General features: G+C 43.2%; 1 protein-coding gene across 6 annotated transcripts in view; it reads left to right on the forward strand.

The window, feature by feature from the left end:
* Positions 1 to 27,459, forward strand: part of tnrc18 (trinucleotide repeat containing 18) — a 154,764-nt gene that overhangs the window by 47,874 nt on the left and 79,431 nt on the right. For 5 of the 6 annotated variants that reach the window (XM_068002869.1, XM_068002868.1, XM_068002870.1 and 2 more), the window contains exons 3-4: positions 14,174 to 14,350; positions 26,780 to 26,905. In XM_068002869.1, coding sequence (XP_067858970.1) covers positions 14,174 to 14,350; positions 26,780 to 26,905 — 303 coding nt within the window. The remainder of the gene's footprint in view (positions 1 to 14,173; positions 14,351 to 26,779; positions 26,906 to 27,459) is intronic. The other variant, XM_068002873.1, reaches the window with a different exon arrangement.

Consider the following 27,459-nt stretch of genomic DNA (forward strand, 5'->3'; position numbering starts at 1 on the left):
ACTAGGCACATAGTTTTAGTAGTCTGTGCACACTGCCTGCACTCACAGACCAGCCCACCTTTGAAAATGCGAATTGTTCTTCTAAATGGCTCTGTTCAATGCCACCTATTCACAAGCCACTAGAGTCTATACAGTGAGTGTGTGGAGTGAAGCCTACAGAGGTAGAACCACACGGATGCAGTCGGCTACACTCCAGTAGTGTAAACGCTAAAATGCAATGCTCAAGTTCATCTCATTTGCACATAAGATAGCAGCACTTCAGCAAAAATACAACCAGCCTTGGAAATCAGCCCTGTACTGTTCTCTGAGTTTACTCCTGTTTAGTTCATGCAAATAGATTAACAGGTATCTGCGTCCTTGTGCTTTGTAATGCTTGTCATTGCAGACCATAATTTCAGTTGGGGAGAAGAAAAAAAAATGACCCCAGAACAAATATGGTTTTCATTAACCGAGAGGAACCCCTTTTGCTGTCAAAGGGGTTTAGCTCCAGTGATGAATAAGGGAGAAATTATTGATTTTATAACAGAATCTCAGAGCGACTCCCAAGATTTCAGGCCTCTGGTCCTGAATTGTGAAAAATAAGTCTTTTTAAAAAAAAGCAAACAACGCGTGATGAGCATTTGTGTGGAAATAATGTGGCATTGCATTTTCCACTTTGGTTCCTGTGTTTCCGGCCTGCGTTCGAAGGAGTCCGGCCCTCCCAACTCAGCAGTCTTGCACAAAGCTAGACCAACGAGAAACATCTGGACTTCTTTTTTGGAAAGAAAAAAAAAACATCTTTCTCAAGCCTCGAGGCCAACGGCTTCCTGCGATTGTCATGTGGCTCGATTGAAAAACGAGGCCGTTAAAAAAAAAACATCCAAACAACAGTGTGTCTGCTTCTACTTAGCCCCAACTTAACTGTAGCTGCTGCATTTGTTATGAACTACACAGCTGTTCTGATTCAAAACCCAGCTGTATAATGGTGGGGACAAGCAAAAAAAAAAAATCTTAATTTTGCCATTTACCTTCATCTTGAAGACACTGCTCTATTATGTAAAGGTGTCAGCAGTGGCTCAGTGGGTAGCACTCTTACCTCTGAGTCATGAAGGTTGTGGGTTTGAGTCCCACACCAGAAACATAAGCACAAAATCTAGGTTGACATTCTGGGGATCTGGTTCGGGGAGGCCCCTAGCCTGCATAAAGAACTGGGAGGAGCAGATCGCCAGGGCCAAACAGAAGCTTGGTATGTGGGTGGGGTGATTCCTCTCCATGACCGGCAGGAACCTGGTGATAAGTTTCGCGGTGTTGCTCTACATGGCCAGGGTCTGGCCCATTCCCCACAACTCCGCCATCACAGTCACCCGAGCTATCTTCCACTTTGTCTGGAGGTCCAAGGTAGAATGTGTCCGCAGAGAGATGTGTTGACATCTGTCCCGGTTCATCCCAAACATTTCAGGACGCTGTACTCTACGGCCTGTTCCCCAGTATGTGCATCAAGACAGATATCACCTGTGACTGGAAGACCATCAGCTCGGTGAAGGAGGCCTTTTGGTCAGCCTGAAATCTGCTGGTCTTCCAGCTGAAGGAGCTGTCCACGACTGAGTGTTGCCGACTGACGCCCTCAAAGGTCCAGGAGTACGTGCATGAGGGACGCACTGAAGTGAGGTGCGACCTACACAAAGGCTGAATGGGGAAAGGCCACTGTATAAAGCCACCCTGCCCTGTATTGTACAGAATGTATTAGAAAATATGTTTTTAAAATTGTAACAATGAGATCACAGTGTGTATGATCTGTACTGTATTGCTTTGACCTGCTGTGCTGCATTTTGCGCCCTTTATTTGAACTGTGTGTAAACCATGCGTATCTTCAAATTTTATGGAATAAAATATATTTTGAAATTAAAAAAAACTAAATCTAGGCTGACATTCCAGTGCAGTACTGAAGGAGGTGCCGTCTTTCAGACGAGACATTAAACCGAGGCCCCGTCTGCCCTCTCAGGTGGACATAAAAAATCCCAAGGCATTATTTCGAAGAAGAGCAGAGGAGTTCTCCCCAGTGTCCTGGCCAATATTATTCAGCCAACATCACTAAAGCAGATTACCTGGTTATTATCTCATTGCTGTTTGTGGGATCTTGCTGTGTGGAAATTGGGGGCTGCGATTCCCTACGTTACAACAGTGACTACACTTCAAAAGTGCTTCATTGGCTGTAAAGCACTTTGGGACCTCCTGAGGCCGTGAAAGGCGCTATATAAATGCAAGTCTTTCTTTCTTTTCCTGGCTGTCACTGGGTTGGGACATTTCATCAGCAGCACTGAGACCAGGCGTGCCCACCAGCTCCATAGTGGTCAGTAGTGGAACTCACTCCACGGGTCCAGACTGGGATGGTGGCCTGGAGTCCCGGAGGGAGAGTGGAATTGTTTTAAAAATATTAAAAGGGAGCCATTGGGGCACATCTTGAGTTCCCTTCGGGGGAGGGGGAGGGGTAGGTGGGCACCCAGAACCAGCAAGTTGTGCTGGACTTTCTGCCATCGTGGGGCTGGTGGGCACCCTAGATGCGCCCCTACTGCTCACCATTCGCACATTAATCAAGGGAGCTACCCTTGACCCAGCAAACCTTGGCAGGGTTAGTGGCGGAGGTCACGGACAGGTGCATCCTGGCACTTACCGGTGCCCCCTGCCCCACCCCATGGATTTCCGCCTCCAGCTAATTGAAACGATTTGGGTAAATGTGCCTTACTTCATTCTGAATTTTGTAGAGTAGGTTCCTGTCGGTGTAGGTACTGCCAGGGTCCATACCTGAATTTGTGGCACTGAGTGTTAACACCAGCTCTGCTATGGCGCCGTTTCTTGTCAGGGTGCATTTCAAATCGATCTTAAATTTATCAGTGCCACTCTTTATTTATTAAACAGGCTTTGGTTCACTGTGTATTGATTTAACGGGTCATTCTACTAATTGCTCTTTGTAGGATCTTACTGTCCACAAAATGGGTTCCCCATTTAAGAACATAAGAAATAGGAGCAGGAGTAGGCCATACGGCCCTTCGAGCCTGCTCCGCCATTCAATCAGATCATGGCTGATCTTCTACCTCAACTCCACTTTCCCGCCTGATCCTCATATCCCTCGATTCCCCTAGAGTCCAAAAATCTATCGATCTCAGTCTTGAATATACTGAACAACTCAGCATCCACAGCCCTCTGGGGTAGAGAGTTCCAAAGATTCACAATCCTGTGAGTGAAGAATTCCTCCTCATCTCAGTCTTAAATGGCCGACCCCTTATCCTGAGACTATGCCCCCTAGTTCTAGACTCTCCAGCCAAGGGAAACAGCCTCACAGCATCTACCCTGTTGAGCCCTCTCAGAATCTTATATGTTTCAATGAGATCACCTCTCATTCTTCTAAACTCTAGAGAGTATAAGCCCACATATTAACACTTCAAAGTATCTTGTTGTATGTGAAATGCTTTGGGATGTTCCTGAGGGACACGATAAAGTGCTTTATAAAAATGCAAGTCTTCCTTGTCTCCCTTTTCATTGGCATTGATTTTTACGAAGTCGCCAACAAGGTATATTTTCATATGCAAATGATCTCATCCATCTCTATATATATGTATGTAACATATATAGTGTGTTAGTATGTATGAAATATATATATATATATATGTACACAACTACTAAATTCCCACCCGTAAGGTCAGCAGTCAAAAAAGTCTATATGTATGTGTGTATTTTGTGTGTGTGTATATATATATATATATATATATGGCCAGCCTCAGCAAGGTGACAGGGCGCAATGTGAAGTATAGGGAAAGCTGTCAGGTGCCCCTTGTGACTGAAAGAACAAATGCTGTGGCTCATTGGCCTATCAGATTAGTGGAATTCCGTTGGTTACAGTAACAATTGCAGTGCCTTGGATTTTACAGGTGAACCTGTTTTTCTTCACGACTGTGCTAAAATGAACAAAAGCATTTCTGCTTCTTTCACGCTCTTTGTAATATGGCTCTTGGGAGCTGAGCAGTGTTCATTGTTTGTAACCAGGTGTAAGGAATGTCTCCCAATACAACATAAAATGGAACATTAAAAAGTATTCGGAGGCTGAGCTCCCAACACTGATAGTGTTGTAACCAATAGCCTTTTAAAGACAGTGGAGTCAGTGTATTTTTAAAAAAAAAGTAACAGTAGTTGATACAGCACTTTAGTCAATAGCTTTATAATATGACTAATATGGCCTGAAACTGGATTGTGAGGAAAAATTGGTCAAAGAGCAGGGTAAAGAGTGACATGCTCTGAATATCTGCTCTTTGATGATATAATTGTAAACAATTTTACAACACCAAGTTATAGTCCAGCAATTTTATTTTAAATTCACAAGCTTTCGGAGGCTTCCCCCTTCGCCAGGTAAGGGGGAAGCCTCCGAAAGCTTGTGAATTTAAAATAAAATTGCTGGACTATAACTTGGTGTTGTAAAATTGTTTACAATTGTCAACCCCAGTCCATCACCGGCATCTCCACATTGATGATATAACTTCATTGTACCTGGAAGGGCCATATAATAACACTACTGGTCTTAGCAACAAGTCATTGGTAGTGCAGTTTTGATTTGAAAATAAATATTTTAACCAGATTTGTACAAAGGGTTTGAGCCGCCAATGCTTTGGGACGTCCTAAGGGTTGTGAAAGGCACTATACAAATGCAAATAAAATTCTTTCTTTCTATGCTGGCACTACATGTACTGGTATTAAACCTATAACCAAACCGGTCTCTGGTACAAGTCTACAAGCTTTTATCAGTTTCTTTTTACAATACCTCCCGATACCATTGCCGTGCTGGATTTGGCACGGAGTGGAAAGAAAAAAGGGGCCATCTGTTTCTCAGTGTTCCTCATTTTAAAGTAATTAAAGCAATTTCAATCTGGTCTCTTTTAAAGCATAGTTTGTGATACTAATTCAAACCATGAGCAATTGATAACGTGAAAGAATTAGGTTTGAGAAAATGTACAAGGGTTGGGATGCTTTTAGATTTTGATGTTTTGATATTAAGCAAGATTATATAAACCATATTAATATGACATTAGCATTAACTATCTAACATCTGTATTGGGACTTGCCTGTATCACAGCTGTAGTGTGTTGTATACTGAGGAAAATAAGCGAATTACGATACAAAGCGACTACTAAATGTATGTCCCTAATTTTTAATATAGAACCAACACACTAGGACCTTTCTATATAGGCAAAAATATATATTTTTAAAGTGGAGTGTTGAGAATGCAGGGTTTTGCAGAAGATTAGTACCAATACAAGCACTAGACTCAACATTAACCGTCAGATATGAAATAGCTTTGAATTTTGATATGTTGAAAATTCCTCTACAATATGCAAGAAACCTCACCCTCGTTTGCACTGGGTGAATCTCCTCTCTCTTGCCTTTTACTGACCAAAGTTGGCCACTGAAGTCTCTTCCTCTATTGCAGACCCTCATAAAGCCAGGACAATTACATGATTTTCCCTTACCCCCTTCTACTGACCAAGGTTAGCTGCATGAGAACGTCTCCTTCCACCAACCAGTAGTCGATTGTTTGGTCCCCATTATAACAAACGGTTGAGCAATAAAGCGTCTTCATTCCTTTTTAGCTGTTTTTCCATTAAGGGAGACCTGTGCCATTGAATTTTCTCACGTCTCTGTGATTGCCCTTCATTTACCGTATCAATGTGAGTTGTTGTTGCTCGTTCTGGATCCTCGTGGAGGACCCGGTATAAAAGACCCTGGCCAAAGCAAATCAGGCAGGTTTATTTTGGCATTGCCACCGGATATACGATTGGCACTAACACGGCACTAAACCCAACCTAAAAACAGCTTCCATTAGTCTGGATTTAAGATCCTCTGGATTAATGGTAATAAACCATAACACCATTTAAGTGTCAGCCTTGGCTCAGCAAGACTTAGAAGGTTCAGTGGGTTCAAGTCCTACTCCAGAGACTTGAGCACATAATCCAGGCCGACATTCCAATGCAGCACTGAGGGAGTGCTGCACTGTCGGAGGTGCTGTCTTTTGGTTGAGACGGTAAACTGAGGCCCCATCTGCTCTCTCAGGTGGACCAAAAGATCCCATGGCAGCACTATTTCAAAGAAGAGCAGGGGGATTCTCCCTGGTCTCCTAGCCAATCTCTATGCTTCACCAATGTCACTAAAACAGATTATCTGGTCATCGCTCATTGCTGTTTGTGGGATCTTGCTGTGTCCAAATTGGCTGCCATGTTTCCTACATTATAACAGTGACTACACTTCAAAAGTACTTCATTGGGGAAGATTGGCTGGACCTTATTTAGAATTACAATATTAGAACTAATACATATATATACACACACACATGTATATATATAAATATGTATATGTATGTATATATACATTTGTTGAACTCATCTTCTGTATTTAATTATGCTCAAGCTTGTTGCTTAGCAGGGCAGAGGAAGTTGCAGAAAGGCACATTACTCAGCTTCTGCAGGGGAAGTTGTGCAAAAATTAGCAATTAGGAAATACTTCTCTGCTTCCTCCCTCCCCCAACACCCATGTGTTTCCTCAGGCTAAGAATATATTAGGGTAACTGTGCAAACACTGTCTAACTGCTGTTCTTCATAAAAACCTGTTTGTTGATTAGTTAAAAGAAGTAAACACTTAGTTATTACATACAAAATACATGGCTTTTCAGGATAGAGTGGTAGTGTCTACTGTATCCATGTGTGTGTGAATCTTATGCTCAAATACTTTCTCGTTTGTTCAGTCTGTATTAATGTTGCAAAATGGAAATGTTCCTCTTTGGATCAAGATAGTTTCCAAAGTTGTGGCTTAATTGGTAAATGGAGATTAAATTGCTAAGAAACCTGTAGACCCTGGGCTTTATAAATAGAGGCATAGATGTACTAAAGCAAGGAAGTTATGCTAAACCGTTAAATCACTGGATAGACCTCAGCTGGAGTATTGTGTCCAATTCTGGGCACCACACTTTAGAAAAGACGTCAAGGTCTTGGAGAGGGTGCAGAAGAGATTTACTAGAATGGTACCAGGGATGAGGGACTTCAGTTATGTGGAGAGACTGGAGAAGCTGGGATTGTTCTCCTTAGAGCAGGGAAGTTTAAGGGGAGATTTAATAGACGTGTTCAAAATTATGCAGGGTTTTGATGGAGTAAATAAGGAGAAACTGTTTCCACTGGCAGGAGGGTCAGTAACCAGAGGATACAGATTGGCAAAAGAACCAGAGGGGAGATGAGGAGAAATTGTTTTATGCAGCGAGTTGTAATGATCTGGAATGCACTGCCTGAAAGGGTGGTGGCAGCAGATTCAATAATAAATTTCAAAAGGGAATTGGATAAATACTTGAAAAGGAAATATTTGCAGGGCTATAGGGAAAGAGCAGGGGAGTGGGACTAATTGGATCGCTGCTTCAAAGAGCCGGCACAGGCACAATGGGCCAAATGGCCTCCTTCTATGCTGTAAGAGTCTATGATTCTATGACCCCAGGTTCAATTCCTGGTTTATTCCGAGTTGACTGGTCTCAGCTGGCGTGCTACAGTTGGCATCAGTGCCTTGGGCTACAGAGGGAAATAAAACCAGCCGCAGTTCCAGCTATCCGACAACCCCTGCTGAAGAGCGCATGTGTGTGGACGTCTGGTGCGGACAGACTTGATTGTGATGTCTTTCCCCCTCATTGCCAACACTTATCATCAGGGCTCACGTGAAGAATGGCTACATGTACAAGGTATTAGCGGGGTAGTCAGTGATCATGGAACTGTACCACCAAGTGAGATAGCGCCTTCAAGGAGAAGAGGGGAGAAAAATAGGGGGCAGGGAGGAGAGGGAGATAGCACTAGGAAGTTGCTGCAGATTGTACTTATGAAAATGACAGACTGGAAAACACCAGCTGGTCCATCAAGCCTGACCCACTCTGATGATACCTGAAGCTTCGTGACTGGACACTTCCTACCTCCCCCGCCCCCCTTCAGCCATGTAATCTCCTGGGAGAGATGAAAAACAGAAAAAGAAATCCAGAGCCAAAAAGGGGGGAGAAAAATCTGTGAAAATTCCTCTCTGACCCTTCCGCCCTCAAGGCGATCAAAACCAGTCCAGGAGACCACATGAACCATGTTTATGTTAACTGTTCATCTACTTTTATAAGATGTGATTTCTGCCCCAGTCAAGAACCGGGCCAGCTCCCTTTTGAAGGCGTATAAAAACACGGAGGTTGTTAATGTAAATTGAGGCCTGGATGTTTTTAGCCAGCTGTTGACCTGCCCTTTTCTTATTTTACAACCCTGCCCAACTTTCTGTTGATAAAAACTCCATCATTTCAAAATGTTAACCAAACTTAACAAGTTCCGCCCTCATCAAGGACTAAATTCCTTTCAAATATTGTCATACTCGGAACTGTCTCCGGAATATCTGTACGATATCTGCGAGCGGCTGACTTTCAGAGTTTTGCCAAAGGTTTCTCTCCTCAGAAAAATGGTTGTGCAAATCCTTTTTTATTAAAAAGAAGTTGCTATTTATGCTCTTGAGCAGTTGCCAACATACCAGAAGCAGCTAGTGAATTAAAGGTGATTTTATACCATTTGAGAGCGAGGGTTGGGAAAGTCTCTGGGCTTACGACAAGCCTATTTTAAGTGGAAAATTAAATGTATAAAACCTTTGGCGTTAAGCTGGGCGTGGAACAAGCACCGCATTGACTGGGTGGCTCTATTATTTCTGGTTGTTCTATCTCTGACTAATATCGCTGCTTTCCACCTGCAACACTCTGCGCTGCTCTTTAATCCTGGGCTAAGCCTGGGATGAGTCAGCTGTCGAACAAGGTATCATTACTTCAAATGAATTAAAAAGCAAGACTGTTTGGCCTCCTAAAAGTGTGCGTTGGAATGCAGTGCTAGAGCTCTGAGTAATGGCTTCCTCCTGGGAGTTGAAGAGCAGACGGGGCCTAGATGTGTCATGTCTGGTGCTTTGGGATTAGGTGTAATGGAGTGAGGACTAACTTTTACTTTATACTGTGGTGCCTTGGGTTGAGATTTTCAGGAGCACAGTTTTTAAAAAAAATATTCAGTCTTGGGATGTCGGCATTGTTGGTATTTATTGCCCATCTGTACTTGGATTTGTGACTTGCTAGGCCATTTCAGAGGGCAGGTAAGAGCCAATTGGTGTGGGACTGGAGTCACATTTAGGCTAGACTGGGTAAGGACGGCAGATTTCCGTCCCTAAAGGACATTAGTGAAGCAGTTGGGTTTTTACAACAATTGTCACTTTTACTGATCTATTTCCAGATTTTTAAAATCTGAATTCAAATTTTCAAACTGCCTGGTGGGATTTGAACTTGCATTGACTCTGGATTACTAGTCCAGTAACAGAACCACTACACCCCTTCTGGAATGCATGTGCCGTGTTGGAGGGAGGATGAGTGCTCCTAAATTATGGTCTGGCCTTGCTGATTTGTGACGTCTGCTTTTGAATTTACCAGTTGTGCCCTCTGATGGGCAGTTTTCAGTTTGCATTGAGTGAGAGTCAACTGTCCCATTAATTTTTTTCAATTGGTAGAACCTAACTACATTTAAGGGGTCTTTTCTTTAGAAATGAGAAGACTGAGGGGTGACCTGATAGAGGCCTTTAAGATTATGAAAGGGTTTGATAGGGTAGATATAGAGAAGATGTTTCCACTTGTGGGGAAGACCAGAACTAGGGACCATAAATATAAGATAGTCACGAATAAATCCAGTAGGGAATTCAGGAGAAACTTCTTTACTCAGAGAGTGGCTTACCCGAAGGAATAGCTGAGGCTAGCATAGCATAGATGCATTTAAGGGGAAGCTAGACAAACACATGAGGGAGAAAGGAATTGAAGGATATGTTGATGGGGTGAGATGAAGAAAGGTGGGAGAAGGCTCATGTGGAGCATAAACACCGGCATGGACCTGTTGGGCCGAATGGCCTGTCTCTGTGCTGTACATGCTATGTAATTCTAAGTAATTTGAATACATAAATGTGCAGCATTCTGCTTCCCCATTCCACACCAATGTGAGGTTGCAGTGTAACCATGCCTCACTGCTTACATCACTGCTGAACTGCTTCAGCATTGCAGTGGTAAATGCAATGTAAAGACAGTATATTAAATAGAGGAAGACCCAGTATAAAAGACCCCGGCCGTAGCAAATGGAGGGCACTAGGACCAAGAGAAGGCAGGAACTTTAAGATGGAGGGCATAGGAGAAAAGACAAAAAAGCAGTTATGACTATTATCTTGGCATAAGTGTGTGAAATACAATGATTCCTTGATACTGAGCATCATGTTAACATTTTTTCAACCTCGAAGGAACTGCTAAGATTGGAGTGAGGCAGAAAATGTTACGGATGGAATTCACATTTTTTACGAGGAACTATGGCAAAGATACATGGGATTATGTCACTTAGTGTTAAGACATGGCTTTTTAATAGAATTCAGCAGTTGGGGGAAAAACATGAGGTTTATATTTGGCACCTCTCCCTAAAGTATAGTGTCAGGTTTTTTTGCCTGTAGTCAGTGCTTTTCTTTAAATACAAACCACTTTTTTTTGCATTCCTTAAAAGCAGTTAGAACAGATTGTTCGTGAGTTCCTACCAGCTGCCTAGTTAGCATAAAATGAATCTTGAATATCTCTTGTATTTTGTACCTAGCAAGGCTCTTTTATAAACAAGTACAGTCATTATTGGGCCTAATATTTAACTCCGATAACCAGATCTAATTAAGCAATGCCAGACAACAATGGTTATTACTTAGCCAACTGAGAAATATCTTGGTTTCAGCACTCCACACAAATGGTGTGAATTTTTTTTTGAAAGAAAGGTTCTCGTGTTGATGGCTGGCTATTAAAATGGAAGAAAGAAAGAACTTGCATTTATATAGCGCCTTTCATGACCTCAGGACGTCCCAAAGCATTTGACAGCCAATTAAGTACTTTTTTTGAAGTGTAGTCGCTGTTGTAATGTAGAGAAACACAGCAGCCAATTTGGACACAGCAAGATCCCACAAACAGCAATGTGATAATGACCAGATTATCTATTTTTTTAAGTGATGTTGGTTGAGAGTTAAATATTGGCCAGAGCACCAGGGAGAATCCCCTGTTCTAATCGTGATGTGCAAATTTTATATTAGCCTATGTGAATATATCCCCCGCTCAAATTGAATCCGGTAACTGGGATACAAGTTCTGTTCCTTTTTTTCTTTCTCTCTCGCTCTGCTATCCCCCGCCCCCCAAGCTGCTAACTCACGCTGGGGTAGAATTCTACAGGCTCCCTCTGGCGCCTCAAAAGCGTGGTCTTTCCTCAAGCGTGAGCCTAGACAGTAAGTGCAGGCAGTCTGTTCGACCGCAGAGGGCATCACAGCCAAGCCTAATCCCACCCTCAATCGTGCAGGAATCACTGGATAGGGTCCTGGAGTGAGAACCTCAGACGGGTTTTTCCCACCTCCGCAGACAAGGCCCCATATCACCGGCTGGGATCCCCTAATGCAGTGCAGACAGAGCTTGGAATCTCCCTGTTTGCTACAGTTCAGTTTCAACACTTACGATGTAGAATTTACTAAGCCACTGGGAAAGCAGAGATGACTGTTCTGAGAATTGCTAGTGTAAAACAAGTACAATTGTCAGGTTGGGGATTGCAGCATTCATGTGTTGTAGAAGGGATTTTATTTACCACTGGTAAAAGGGAAGGGAGAGGGTATAGGAATCTCCCCATATTCGCAACCTAATGCTCTTTATGCTAAATCCGTGAAGAACACAAGAGTGGTAGCAGCAGAGTTAAAATACTTTAACAAAAGCACCAGCTTGCCATTCAATCCAACAGGATGTGACTAACACAGTGTAAAATTGACTAACTACTGAGTGCATCCAAACTCGAACCTTGCCTTCTATGGGATGTCATGATGTGGAGATGCCGGTGATGGACTGGGGTTGACAATTGTAAACAATTTTACAACACCAAGTTATAGTCCAGCAATTTTATTTTAAATTCACAAGCTTTCGGAGGTTTCCTCCTTCGTCAGGTGAATTTTTCACATCGTTCACCTGACGAAGGGGGAAGCCTCCGAAAGCTTGTGAATTTAAAATAAAATTGCTGGACTATAACTTGGTGTTGTAAAATTGTTTACAATTCTATGGGATGGTGCAGGATCCTTTGCAATTCGAGCTGGCTTTGATTCTTTTTTTTGGCGATTACCTGTACCTGAGTTCATAACAGAAGGGCTGCAGATGGCTAAATGTTCCGTTCAAGAACCATGATGCACGCACAGCATGACCCTGCCTAGGAGTCTTGTGGTGAATTCACCCACGTTTGCTTCCCATTAAAGCAGAGGCTGGGTGTGAAAGCAGCAATGTTTAAGGAAGTAGCCAGTCTATGAGTAAAACACTTTGTACTGTGGGTTTTAACATTGCCTTTTTGTACCTGAGCTCCTGCTGTGAAATCGTGACCTTTGACTCCCACAGTGCATTTTGTGCACAGTGGATTTTTTGGGCCTAACATTTGCATGATAGCCTGCTTTCCTGACCTTGCGGGAGTACTCTCATCCCAGCCTTTGACATTCCCCCTCAGTTGCAATTTTGTGGGTGATATTTGTAGCCCAGGTTAAATTGTTTGTCATAGCAGATGGTGTTCAGTCAGAGAGAACTTGCATTTATATAGCACCTCAGGGCATCCCAAAGCCCTTTACAGCCAATGAAGTACTTTAAGTATAGTCACTGTTGTAATGTAGGAAACACAGCAGTCAATTTGCACACAGCAAGGTCCCACAAACAGCAATGTGATAATGAGCAGATCATCTGTTTTAGTGATGTTGGTTGAGGGATAAATATTAGCCAGGACACCTCCCCTACTCTTATTCGAAATAGTGCCGTGAGATCTTTTACGTCCATCTGACTGGGTAGCAAGATCTTGGTTTAATGTCTCACCCAAAGGATGGCACCTCTGACAGTGCAGCACTCCCTCAGTACTGCAAGTGTCAGCCTAGATTACGTGCTTAAATCCCTGAACTGGGGCTTGAACCCACATTCTTCTAACTCAGAGGCGAGAGTGCTCCCACTGAGCCACGGTTTGTAGATGCATGTAACCAGATGGGCCGTTGTACATTTTGTTTTTCAACTGATCGGAGAGGGTTTGACAGCAGTGAAGTAACTCGATATACCCTGCATGTTAAGAGCGATGTAATATAACTGGACGAGTCCATATTCTAATTCAAGTGGCATTAATGGACTCAAAGAGGTATCCTTTGTCATACGAGTGGCTTTGCCAGGTTACTGCTCTGCCCTCTGTTTACCTCCTCAAATCTTCCTGTTTTTATGCCGTCCATAAATGCACAGCGTCTTTTCCTATTCGGGCAAGGCCACTGGTTTGTAGTTTTCACCTGAAAATGGTCGGAATTGCAGATCCCAATCCCTGAAGCACCATGGAATCGAGGAATCTGACGTGATAAGCGTGGAATTTGTGACTTATTCAGTCACTGTAAGCCAGTGCCTCTGATTACTGCACAATCAGAACTAGTGGGAAGGGAAGCCATTTACCTCATCTACACAAGGAAGGGGGAGAGGGAGAAAATTTACATTTTAATAAACGTGACTTGTTGCTGCTTGTAAGCCACTTAAGTTTTTCTTGTTTTCAATTTCCATATAGAAAATAGATTGCAGTCTCGTTTGATATTTAAATACATATTTTCAAAAACAAATACAGTACCTAATGTTCTAGGATTCTCAAAACTTGCACTGGGGGTTGGAATAACTGGGACAGAGCCTAATCTCCCCAATGTTTGTAACGTTGTCGTTGCCCCCGAACGAATACTTGCATTGAACACTATCAAATTACAGTCTAACGCACACTGTGAAGTGCACTGTAGGTGTAGGATATAAGGACAGGGATTGGAACTGGCATTGTTTTTAAGTCCAGCCTCGTTACAATCCAGTAGCTCAGAAGGTGGTTTTGAAAAGGCATTGGGAGGCGGGAGGTTTTTCGCTACGATAATGTACAGTAAGAGTAAATTATACACTGCTTGCTTTTGCTGCGTTTTTAATTCAGAATTGAATTGAGTGTAAGTAGGGCTTTTTGTGTTGTAGAGTGGTAATACTGTGGACAATAATCTAGCAGATCCTGACTGTACTGTCTCTCCCCCCTTCCCCTCCCTCTCCCCAAATCAGGTGATGCCTACTCCGGTGGCTCAACTCCTTTTCTTGGGGGTTTCGTTGCCAGTGGCCTAGGGACCTCGACTGCACCTCATGGATCCCCTGCTCCTTTGCCCTCTGACCCTTCTTTCCGTGGACCCAACCCCACAAATATCCAGATGGCACAGCTCTGGGTCGCACACCCTCATGAAGGTAAAAAAAAAAAAATTCTCAACCGTAATCGCTTCTTGGGTTTACAGTCAATGTTAAGTCTGCTGTCAGAATGAACAACCAAGCTTAGGAATCAGCAGTTACAACCTGTTGCAAAGTTTTTGGTGAAATGATCTATAAAACAGACCGCGGTAATATCCTGGCGACTTGGATGTAAATTCTCCCGCTCAAAACATCTGGAACCTGTCATCGCATGGCAGGTCGTGGCCAGTTGTGACTTTGTTTGCTAACCAACACAAAATGATTGACTGTTACCCCATCGCCTTGCAAACAAAGAGTGACCGCATTGGCTTAGCAATCGTGCCGCCCTATCAGTTGGCAGGGAGCAGCATGTTTGTTTGCTGCGTCCACTATTTGTAACTAATTGTATAACAAATCTTGATGTTTCCACTCTTCTAAACTGCAACTTTGTTCCAGGTTGTTAATGGTCTCAGATCAAAATCCTCATTCTTTTTTTAATGGGTGTTATGTGGAGAGACTAGAGGCACTGGGATTGTTCTCCTTAAAGCAGAGAAGGTTAAGGGGAGATTTAATAGAGGCATTCAAAATTTCGAGGGGTTTTGACGGAGTAAATAAGGAGAACCTGTTTCCACTGGCAGGAGGGTCAGTAACCAGAGGACACGGATTTAAGATAATTGGGGGGAGCTGAGAAGAATTTTAATTTTATGCCGTGGGTTGTTATGATCTGGAATGCACTGCCTGAAAGGGCGGTGGCAGCAGATTCAATAGTGACTTCCAAAAGGGAATTGGATAAATACTTGAAAAGGAAAGAAAATTACAGGGCAAAAGAGCGGGGGAGTGGGACTAATTGGATTGTTCTTACATAGAGCCGGCACAGGCATGATGGGCCGAATGGCCTCCTTCTGTGCTGTAAGATTCTATGGAGAAGGGAAAACGACAGGAGATGGGAATGCAGGTTCACATCCGTGAAACCGACTGGGATTAGCATTTGGGGCTTCAGATGGGCGAAGTTGGGGGGGGGGGTGGGTGGGTGCGTGTCAAGAGATTAAAATCCTGATCACTGCTGCGAGCAACACCCGGGAGAAAAATAAAATCATAGGGGCATAAAAAAAAACGGTGTGCTTTTTCCCCCCATTTTCGTCGAACACTTTTGTTTATTAGTTAGAAAAATATTGAAGATGGCGGTAAAAAAAAAAGGCTCTTTGCCCGGGGTGGGTTGGTCAGAGTTGGGAGGTCATGTGATGAAACCACCAGGAGTACCCCCGCCAGCGGCTGCCTGTGACTTTCACTGCGATCTCTCGAAATGGCAAAGCCCCGCCTGAACTCCACGCGCATGTTTCCTCTGTTGGTGTGGATTATGCCCTATAACACTGGCGGGGTGAATTCTGCAGTAGTGGATGTTCCCCCTCCACACCTCCCCCCTGGCAAAATCGTGGCATTCCGCCATATAAATATGCCATTGCACCTGTGAAACTGACCTGAAATTGACACGGAGACTGCCGATCTGAGCTGCGATTTGTATTGCATTAAGTAACCTCTGCGTGCTTCATTAAAGTTTTGCTGTTCTAAAATGTACAAGTTCGTTTACAATTTCCGTGCACCCTCCAGATGATATGTCTGCACATTTTAAAAAATATATGTACCCAGGGAATTCTGAAGCTGGAGAAAAGGATGCTAGACATGATCTTCTATGTAAAACCCAGTCACAGTAATTGGCACAATACATTGCTTCAACTTGATTGCTCTCTTGTACTGTGTATTACCAGATATTTCAGGTTTGTAACTACCTCCTTGACCAAGCTGTTAGTTACCAGTCTCAATCAATATCTCCTTCTTTGCAAGTCTCTAATTTTAAGGTTATGCCCCCTTGCTCTGGACTTCCCCCCACCAGAGGAAATAGTTTCTCTCTTATCTTCCCTATTAACTTCTTTAATCAGAATATGAATCCAGTCCCTTTTTATAATACTATAATTCCATAGCAGGGGAGTGGAATTAATTGGTAGCTCTTTCAAAGAGCTGGCACAGGCACGACGGGCCGAAGGGCAGCCTCCTCTGCAGTATGATTCAATGAAAACATTGATTACTGAAACCATCCTGCTTTTTTTCCTAGCTGCATTTAGTGGGAGTGGAATACAGTTGGAGCAAAGAGCTGTAATGAGCCACTGAAGGGTTAATGAAACAGCTGGACTAGCTGAACAGGTCTTGTTTTCACAGTGCTGATGCCATGTGCTCAAGCCAAGCCCAGCCTTTCCCTGCTTTGTTGAGTTTACATTGCCATTCAAAATAAAAACCTAGGTGCGGCCTGGCAAATAGCGAATCAGTGTGAATCTAGGCCATCTACGATACGGGCTAAAATTAAATTAACCCTTTCACCTCCGCACTGCTGAAGGCAGGATTCCACTTGGACTACAGTGTTCTCATTTCCACAACAGTTATTTTGTATTTAAGTAGTGAGAGGGAATTGTGGCTATTGATGTTTTTTGTCGATAGGTGTTGTTAGTGTTACCGCTGTACACATCGATTTATGGCATGTTACTGTTAATAGCTTATTTTTAAAATTATGGTTTATACCACTCATTTCAGATTTAGTCGGTGGCTGTTTAATTCTAAGCATGGGTAATTAGAGCTCCATTGATTGTAAAACTCTGATTCCGACTTCTTAAGAGAAAGGACCAGGATTGCTGAACCTGACTGGGACCATTAAAGGACTTGTGTTGGGCGTCAGCTCAGGGTTTCTGCGGCTGCACTCAATTACTCCCATCGATCCATTAGCATTTTTCAGAAATCGAAACTCTTTTGCTTGTTCCCAGCGAGCCACTGTGAACCCAGTTGCAGTCGTGTGTGGAGTTGCACTTGACTATCTGGGGCCTGTTTTACAGGACACCAGGGACAGGATAGAGCCAACTGAACAAACCTAGAAATATAGCTGGGGTCTTTTATTATCTTGGCAGTTAACCTATGTATTGGCTGAAAACTCAGCTAAATACACCAAGAGGGGGTTCACTCAGTGTGATACTAATATATTACTGTGAACACATTAAAACTGGCATTCGCATATTATAATGAAAACCGTCTGAGGAGCATTGTGGTACTCTGGCACCAGAAACAATTTTTTTTTTACGACCTAATGCAAAAATATGCTGTGATATTGTAAGGATACCAGCTCCTTTTACCTTTCCGATACTCTTTTCCTGAAGGAACTGACTCATGCTGGAGATCGGTTTCATCAGCAGCTTCCATTGCCCAATAGCTCGTCCGAGTTGCCAGCAGTGAGAGTCGTCGTGTGCAGTCATGGGGATCAGCACAGTCATGCCAGATTCTGTCCTCACCCGACATTCACGAGCGCCCTTTCTAGCATGAGTCACTGGATAGTGATTAGGGAATGACATCCTCTGTGATGCACTCGCCCTCCTCATCCTTCTCGACCTCTCTGCAGCCTTTGACATGGTCAACCACACCATCCTCCTCCAACGCCTCTCCTCTGTTTTCTAGCTGGGTGGGACATGCCTCGCTTGGTTCCACCCTTACTTATCCAATCGTAGCCAGAGAATCTCCTGCAATGGCTTCTCTTCCCGCCCCAGCACCGTTACCTCAAGAGTCAGGTAAGGATCTATCCTTGGCCCCCTCCTCTTCTTCATTGACATGCTGCCCTTCGCCAACATCATCTGATGACATGGTGTCAGATTCCACATGTACGCTGATGACACCCAGCTCTACCTCTCCACCACCTCCCTCCATTGTCTCTGTGTTGTCAGCCTGCTTATCCACCATCCAGTCTTGGATGAGTCACAGTTTCCTCCAGTCAAATATTGGAAATACTGAAACCATTGTCTTTGATCCCCACCGCAGACCTCATGCCCTTGTCTCCACTTCCAACCCCCCTACCCCGGCCACTGTCTCAGCTTGAAGCCAATTGGTAGCAATCTCGATGTCCTATTAGACCCGGAGCAGAGCTTCTAACCCCATTTCTTCTTCACCACAAAGATCACCTACCTCCGCCTCCATAACATCACCCAACTCCGTCCCTTCCTCAACCCATCTGCTGCCGAAACCCTTATCCATGCCGTTGCCACCTCCAGACTCGACTACTCCAATACTCTCCTGGCCAGCCTCCCATCCATAAACTTCACTTTATCCTATAATCTGCTGCCCGTATCCTAATTCACATGAAGTCTCATTCATCTATCACCCCTGTACTCACTACATTGGCTCCTGGCCCCCCTCCACTTCCAATTTAAAATTCTCTTGCTCGTGTTCAAATCCCTTGCCTCTCCCTTTCTCTGTAACCTCCTCCAGCCCTACAACCTTCTGAGAACTCTGTGTTCCTCCACCTCTGGCCTCTTGTGCATCCTCCACTCCCTTTGCCCCACCATTGTAGCTGTGCCTTCAATCTTCTAGGCCCTACACTGGAACTTCCTCCCTAATCTTCTCCGCCTCTCCACCTCTCTTTCCTCATTTAAGACCCTACTCAAAACTCACTTCTTTGACCAAGCTTTTAGCCACCCCTCATAATATCTCCTTCTTTGGCTCGGCATCAATTTTTGACTGATTACGCTTCTGTGAAATGCCTTGGGACATTGTCCTCCGGTAAGGCTGCTCTATCAATGCAAGCTGTTGTTGTAGAGGTGCAATTACAGCTGTTTTCCGCTCCCTAGCCTGGAGGTACTGAGGTTGATTGTTGTGCCCCTCCTGCTGCCCTGAACTGAGATCAGCTAACTCAGAACAAACTGAGGGTCGAACCTGGAACCCTCCTGGTCAGTTTGGTTCAGTTCCGCACCAGGTCGGCGGGGTGGCAGGATCTCTAAGGGTTCCAACAATGCAAATCTATAGCCAAAATGCTGCGGAGTAGTATGAACAGGGAAAAGTTTTGAAAGGTAAAATTTTCAGTACATAACATAGGTTAATACATTGGAGTAATCACATATTAATGCCAATCCAGGGTGGAGTCGTGAAAACTTGAAGTAATGGGTGGTCATACAGAAAACAGGGAAAGTAACAGCAATGCTGGAAAAAATGCCCTGATTGTTTTGGGTTTCCCGTTTAGCAAAGGCTTGATTTGTTGCCTCCTAATTTTTCTTTTTGTCTATGGACTGTAAAGCTTGGGTAGCCATGAAAAGTCAGCGAAGGAATTTAGTGTGGAGGAGCAGAGACAGTCCAAAATGGAGAATATAGCCTAACTTGAACAAATATTTCCGAAGGGTTTTTTTTTTCCACAGTTGATATTGTTTGTTGGGAATGCTGGTGTTAACGACCCATGACGTGCCGAGGCCAAGGGGTCACGGAAAACTAGCTCGTCCTTTTGAGAGGATGACTGGTGACATTCTTTTGCATCCATTGTAACTTGACTCCTCCGCTGATCCAGTGTGCGTTGTGCCCTCAATTACTGCACTGACACACAACAACATAAAGGCAGCCTTTTATATAAATCTTGTGTCGCCTACCTTTAAATATCCCACTGAGCTGCTAATGGAATATGGAGGTGGGGGCAGTCTCCCAAGGTGCACCGTCTCGAGTCCAGTATGGAGTGGACTATCAGCACTTTTACATTGTAAACAGGATAATGGACCATCAGTGCTCAAACAGAGCCCATGAGCTCTGTGTCCCATTCTTCCCTGTTTAATTTTCTTCCTGCCGCCATTCAAGATCAAGTTCGGAGGTCCAGGGGGTATGGACTTGCTGCAGTTGGGTTCATTTTATATTAAAAAGTGCCATGGATGGTGAGAGTAGGGGACATCTGCCATTCGCTGCATCAAGGTACAACCACATTATATCAACAACGCAAGGCTCTAAACAGTTCCACCCCCTGTGACACTGCACCAATAACAAGGCTTTTTACATTCTGACAGCCCTTGGTTACTGTCTCATAAACATGAATCTGCAAAGGGCCAAAATGTTACATTACAACATAGGAACAGGAGTAGGCCATTCAGCCCCTCGAGCCTGTTCCGCCATTCGATCAGATCATGGCTGATCTGTATCTTAACTCCATCTACCTGCCTTGGTTCCGTAACCCTTAATACCCTTGCCTAACAAAAACCTATCAATCTCAGTTTTGAAATTTTCAATTGACCCCCAGCCTCAACAGCTTTTTGGGGAAAGAGTTCCAGATTTCCACTCCCCTTTGTGTGAAGAAGTGCTTCCTGACATCACCCCTGAACGGCCTAGCTCTAATTTTAAGATTATGCCCCCTTGTTCTGGACTCCCCCTCCAGTGGAAATAGTTTCTCTATATCTACCCCACCAAATCCTTTAAATTTGTTCCTCAAATGTGACTGAATTTTACATACGTGTCGACATTGTGAGAAGATAATTACGAAGGATTTCCCTGAAATTTAGTGATGAAAGCAATGATAAAACGTACAAGCTACAATGTTTGAGGCGAGACAGTTTGTAAAATATTTCAATTCTGCCGCTAGCGGAGATTTTTTAAATGTTTACTGTGGTATTGTCAGGTTAATTAGGATGTTAATTACTGGCAACGGCCCTTCCATCTTACTCTTTGCAATGTTCCTTCTTAAGCTAATGTCATTCAGAAACGTGGACTCGAATTTGGCAAGCAGCTGAGGAATATATTCAGTGTTTTGACCTTTTGAACATTGTGGTTTTAATTAGAGGAGGAATCCGAAAAAAAAGTTGGCTTTAGAGTTGCGATTCACTTGGAATATCGGCCTCTAAAGGGTGACCCCTATTGCCGAGACTGTGGCACTTCTGTTTCCAACCAGTTTGAACCAATAAAATGGCATCAAGTTGCCCCAGTGGCACAAAGTGACCGTCAGTTACTGACAAGTACCCCATTCTATGAGGAAGGCATGACTAAAACAAGTGACAAACTAAAAATGCATAATTAAAATATGATTCTGTTTCGGATAACAGCTAAGCATTCTCCTTAAAGGCCGATGGGGAATGAATTCAGATTTGAGTTGCTGTGACAGCTGTTCTTTGTGTCCCCCCCCAATCCTCCCTGGCATACAGATCGAGACTGCCTGAATTAAATTTCACTTTTAAAAGAGGTCACAGAGACACCCAGAAAGAGAATAAGGGGACCGTCACCTCCTCTCCCTGAGCTTCCCAAGATTTACTCTTCCTATTAAAGTTTAAATTGAACTTTTCTGGGCTGGGGAGGGGTTTGTTTCATGGATGGATCACTGTACACAGGATTGACATAAATGCCCTTCATGCTAAAGTAAACACTGGGAGTAGGAAATTGGGTTTTAATCCTGAGTTTAAGATTGCCCCTTTGGGACCAAAATGATTGTTCTTCAGCTCAGTGAAGGAGATGACCAGAGGACAAATCTGAGAGGAGCCAAATTTATATTCAATGTGATCTTTGGCCCTTGGAAAATCAGGCGGCTTGTGACATATTTTGCATTAACCCTTACAAGGAGTAAGATTTGTTTATGACCTTTGACCCTTTCCCCCCAACAGCAGCCAAGATACTTGACTGAATTTCCATTGTAAATAATAGCCCATAAGAGTGATGCAGGGTTTAAATAAAATTAAAGCTCCCGTTTCCTATCAAACCTATTGTGAAAAAGTAAAACCAGTTTTTATTTAAAAAATGTTGCAGATGTTTCCTACTTTTATCAATTGTTGCCATTCATATGTAGTCACCAGCTAACATCTGGGCTGGAGTTTTAACAATCTTTATTACAATATTTTTAATAGAAATGCCATTAATGTCAATATAAAAGCTAAAATACTTTCTAAAAAATGCATTTACCTTTTTCAAATGCAAACCATGCTAATACCTAATAGACATCGAAAAATTAACACATGTATTTCAGATTTCGACCTGAATACTGTGCTGAGTTCTCAGATCTCACCCTGGGTATCCATTGTGGTGTGACACTTGCCCTCAACACCCCTGGGTGTGGTGCGGAAAATCAACCAGGGTTCCTGCTCCCGATCGCTGTTCAGCCATTCCTGCTGGAAAGTGCGAGACGTGATAGAAGGGTCATGTGTGGCTCCCATGGTTTAATAACATGCCGACACTCAATGTGCAAGCTCGCAGACACCCGGGGAGGTACCATAGGACCATAGCCCAGCACAAGCCAGTGAGGAGGAGAAGATTAAAAAGTACGCACCAGTAGAATCTATCTCGTCCTATAATATTTTTCCAAAAGAGAACTCTTATTCATCGTCACTAGTGAACGTTGAATCCAATTAGCCAAACTTAATGTAATTCCTTTTCTTTATATTTTTCTCTAAATAAATCAGGTTAAAAATGTCACTGTTTCTCCTGTGGTCTCTAGTGTGTGATTGTATCTTGTTCAAACAGTGGCCTGGACAATTGTGTGAAACTAAAAATAACCAATTAGTCTGGTCAGCTAATCAGCAGTTCTTTTTTTAAAAGGAGCAATTCATTATAGAATGAAATAATGGGAGGAAGTTATTTCTTTTATTAGAGTTCAGCACTGTGGAATTTTTGAAAAAACAATTAACATTTTGACCAGAAACAATGGGCTTTTACCATAAATTCTACTCTGCATATTTCTGTTTCCCCTAACCGTTTTTATGAGTATTTCATATTCCCCCTCCCTCTCCCCCTCTCCCATTCCCCTCTTTCCATTTTCCATTCAGTCTCCCTGCATTGTGCATTGTTCCCTAGCTCAGACAGGAGACCTCAAGTGCTGCTTTTAAAGCCAGACACTGGAACGGGTGCAGGTGCAGCCTGGGGTGACTCACTCTCCCTTCTGGTGTTGTGCCCCAGACTAGAATGATAGCAGGGATGAGGGACTTCAGTTAGGTGGAGAGACTAGAGAAGCTGAGACCTTTCTCCTTAGAGCAGAGAAGGGGAGATTTAATAGAGGTGTTCAAAATTGTGAGGGATTTTGATGGAGTAAATAAGGAGAAACTGTTTCCACTGGCAGGAGGGTCGGTAACCAGAGGACACAGATTTAAGATAATTGGCAAAAGAGCCAGGGAGGAGCTGAGAAGAATTTTTTTTTAATGCAGTGAGTTGTTATGATCTGGAATGCACTACCTGAAAGGGTGGTGGAAGTAGATTCAGTAGTGACTTTCAAAAGGCAATTGGATATATACTTGAAAAGGAAGCATTTGCAAGACTATGGGGAGTGAGACTAATTGGATAAAGCCGGCATAGGCATGATGGGCCGAATGGTCTCTTTCTGTGCTGTATGTTTCTGTGTGAGACTGCATCCTATCAAACAAGCTGTGAGAAAATCCTGCAATACACTATTGCAGGATAATTTGATCTATCAGCAAAAAAGAAATTTGCCGGGACAGATGACACATTGGTCAACGCCTGTGCTTACCAAGAAGTCTACCAGATGATCAGGTCTCATTAAATTAGTGTTTAATCGGCAGAGCCCTAAAATCATTGGTAAAACTGCAAACCTCATAGATGCCTTCCTGAGCTACTGATTTGTGCAGCAGTGAATAGCGCACATCTGTAACTTCTGGCACACCGCGATTTACAACCTGCACTTGGGGAATCAAGCTAATGTCGTGAGAGAAATGGATTTTCTTTTCTGGGAAGTTTTATGTGACCACTGACTGCTACATATCCTCTTTTTAATAAAAATAGTGATACATATGCTAATTCGTAAGGCAAAATTTTGTTTATTAATAGAAGAGCAAGTAAGGCCGACTTATATTTCTTTTAAAAAAAGAAGTTTATTCCGACTACTAAGGGTGGAGGCAAGGCATACCCTGCCTTCAAGCAGATTTTACGTAATAGATGACCGTTCTATGTACAGAGAGCTGTGCATTGCCTGGAGCTAGAGTGCTGGAACCCAGACTAGCAGAACATGTCAGTGCAGAGCACTTTGGGGAAAAGGGGAAGGTTCAGACACTCGATGGTTTAGTCATCCATATTCTTCTCAATGACACTAGGCCGCACAATCCTGAAGCGACCTCAAGTCAAATAAACTTCCTAGATGATTTCATATTTGTTTTTTTTGTTGTAAAAGTCCTGGGCTCATATGGGAATCTCAGTTTATGGAATTTGTTTTACACTCCAGTTTAGGTGATGGAAAGTGTGGTGTGTGGAGAAAAATCGTTTGGCAGCCATAGTCCCTGGTTTTGTGTGTGGTATTGAAAAGAGCAGGTTTATGAGGGTATCGCACTACAGGATTGACAGCTAACTGGTGCACAATGTATATAATCCTGTCATGTTGCCTGTAAACGAAACCAGCCTTTTCTGAGTGAGATGCCTGATTATACACCTGCCCTCCTTTTATTTCTCTGGGGATAAATTGCCAACTTAGTTGTTGCCTGGACAATGAGCCTGGTTTGATGCTTGTGGTGTTGTGTCATGATATTCTACACGCAAGGGGCAGTGCGCCCAGCTGCAGCTTTATTTTTACCAAATATCAAATTAAACTGCCTGAAGCCCATTCATAGAATCATAGAGCACTGAAGGAGGCCATTCGGCCCACTGTGCCTGTGCTCTTTGAAAGAACTATCCAATTAGTGCCACTCCCCCTGCTCTTTCCCCATAACCCTGCAGATTTTTCCTTTTCAAGTATTTATCCAATTCCCTTTTGAAAGTTACTATTGAATCTGCTTCCACCGCCATTTCAGGCAGTGCATTCCACATCATTACAGCTCGCTGCGTAAAAAAATTTCTTCACATCTCTCCTATGGTTCTTTTGCCAATTATCTTAAATCTATGTCCTCTCGTTACCCACCCTCCCTATTTACTCTATCAAAACCCCTCATAATTTTGAACACCTCCATTAAATTTGCCTTTAACCTTTTCTGCTCTAAAGAAGAACAATCCCATTTTCTCTGGACTCTCCGCATAACTGAAGTCCCTCATGGTACCATTCTAGTAAATCTCCTCCGCACCCTCTCCAAGGCCTTGACATCCTTCCTAAAGTGTGGTGCCCAGAATTGGATACAATACTCCGGCTGGGGCCTAACCAGTGATTTATAAAATTCACTCGGTGCTTCTGAAAGCCTCCTAGCGGCTTCTGGTTGTCTGAACGGGATCCCACGAGGGCTCCTGCAGTTTCTTGATCCAAGCTGGTTGGATTCTGCCATCTACCTTGTTTGATATTTGGAATCCTTCGAACGAGCACTGGGATGCTTTTATTTAGTGTGGAAATATCAGTAAGGCTGGCTGGCTTTTAACCTGTCATTCAGAGATTTTATCTTTGAAGAGCAAACGAAGATGATGCACCAGCAGAAACTCAACTCACTCCAGCTCTTCTTTGCGAGCATGTTGTGTATCTCCGTGAACTGATGAGATAGATCTTGTAAACCCCTACAAGTAATTCCACTGAGAACAAAGGAAGGGTCTCTGTTGGGTCTTCCTTGCACATCGCTTTAGAAATGGTTGATGTTAAACATTTGCTCTGACCCTTGCTAATACTTACTTAAGCCCAGTAACCTGACCTTTGAACTTTTAGCATTCTTGTAAACCCCCCCACCCCATTCCATCATCTGGGCCCCACTGCAGAAAGCTGAGTCTATTGGCAGGTTTGACAAAGTGCCTAATTTGTATTAGTGAAGAGCTTCATGTTAATGTGATTGCCATGTGCATGAGAAGGGAACAATTTGTGAATTATCTGCTTCATCAATTCAAGTCCCCTCCCCCACCCCCACCCGCCCCCCCCAAAAAAACTCTCCAATTACCACCGTAAAATTTTGGAGGCAACTGCTCCACTTATACAATGGTGAATAACCTGAAGGGTTATAGCTTGAGGAAAATGCATCTGTCGATAGATTACTCAATTTTGCATTTCTCCCTCGGAAAGTTTTACCCAAGGGAAGCCACTTTCCATCACTTCCTGTTTTTTAAAAAAATAAGTGACCCAGAAACATGGAATATTTTTGATATTGTTTCGTTTTGTATTTAATCCATGGCAGTCTTATCTGAGATTTTTGTTTTGCTGCAAACTCAACTTTTGGTGATGAAAGCATTCCACTAATCGAAACTCTCCCAAACAGTCCACTTGAGCACTAAATCTCAGCTGACACTCCGGCGCAGTACTGAGGGAGTGCTGCACTGTCGGAGGTGGCGTCTTTTGGACGAGACATTAAACCGAGGCCCCGCCTGCCCTCTCAGGTGGACATAAAAGATCCCATGGCACTATTTTGAAGAAGAGCAGAGGAGTTCTCTCTGGTGTCCTGGCCAATATTTATCCCTCAATCAACATCACTAAAACAGATTTTCTGGTCATCATCCTTGTTGTGGGATCTTGCTGTGTGCAAATTGGCTGCCGCGTTTCCTACATTACAACAGTGGCTACATTCAAAAGTACTTCATTGGCTGTAAAGCACTTTGGGGTGTCCTGAGGTTGTGAAAAGCATGATATAAATGCAAGTCTTTCTTTCCTTTCCTTAACTTTTAAAGGATCATAATTTCACCAAAGGAATCTAATCTGATTTTTAAAAAATCTACTCAATATTTGGCATAATGTGGAATTGTAATATGTTGGTGCCACGTAATGTATGAGTAAAATGTTGTTCTTTACTTTTGCAGGTTATTCGCACTTGCCAAACAGCCTTTATCCTCCTTATATTCCCCTCAGTCACTTGGAGCACCCAAGCAGTGGCAGTCCCATTCTAGCCCAGCTCAGCCAACATAGCCTGTTCGAATCTCAGAAAGGTCAGTGCCTATCATTTGTTGATTTATCCATCGAGTTATTCTCATACTGGGGAGCTAACCCATTGGTGTTTTGATCGGATAATATTTGGCTTTCTGGTTACGAATTGCTCTGGAATGGCAGAATAATAGACCCAGCCCTCTTGATTAATGTCATTTGTTACTATTGACATCTGGTTATATCTGTAAACTAATGTTTGATGAACATTATTAGTTAATGAGTCCAGTGCAATAATTCTAGTCTTGCAGACTGTCATGTGGAACTGACTACAGAGTTTAAGAAGCCATGGTCCGTGTAGCAAAGGAGCACCTGAACTAGATTAACAAATTATTGACTAACATCTAAAGTTCTTATTTATGATGAGAGTCCGGGAGAATGTAAGTCACTTTCATTGGAGAAAGGAGGATTGAAAGAGGGCACAGTCTAGGTTTTGATATGCTGAAAAGCATGGATAATGTTGTTGTAAGCAGCTCATTTAATTGTAGTTGTGTAAATGGAAGGTTTGAGGAAATAACTGGCAAGTCTCAAGTCCTACAGACCAGAAGATATTTTTCTT

The sequence above is a fragment of the Heptranchias perlo genome, chromosome 22 (assembly GCF_035084215.1).
Source record: "Heptranchias perlo isolate sHepPer1 chromosome 22, sHepPer1.hap1, whole genome shotgun sequence".
Lineage (NCBI taxonomy): Eukaryota > Metazoa > Chordata > Chondrichthyes > Hexanchiformes > Hexanchidae > Heptranchias > Heptranchias perlo.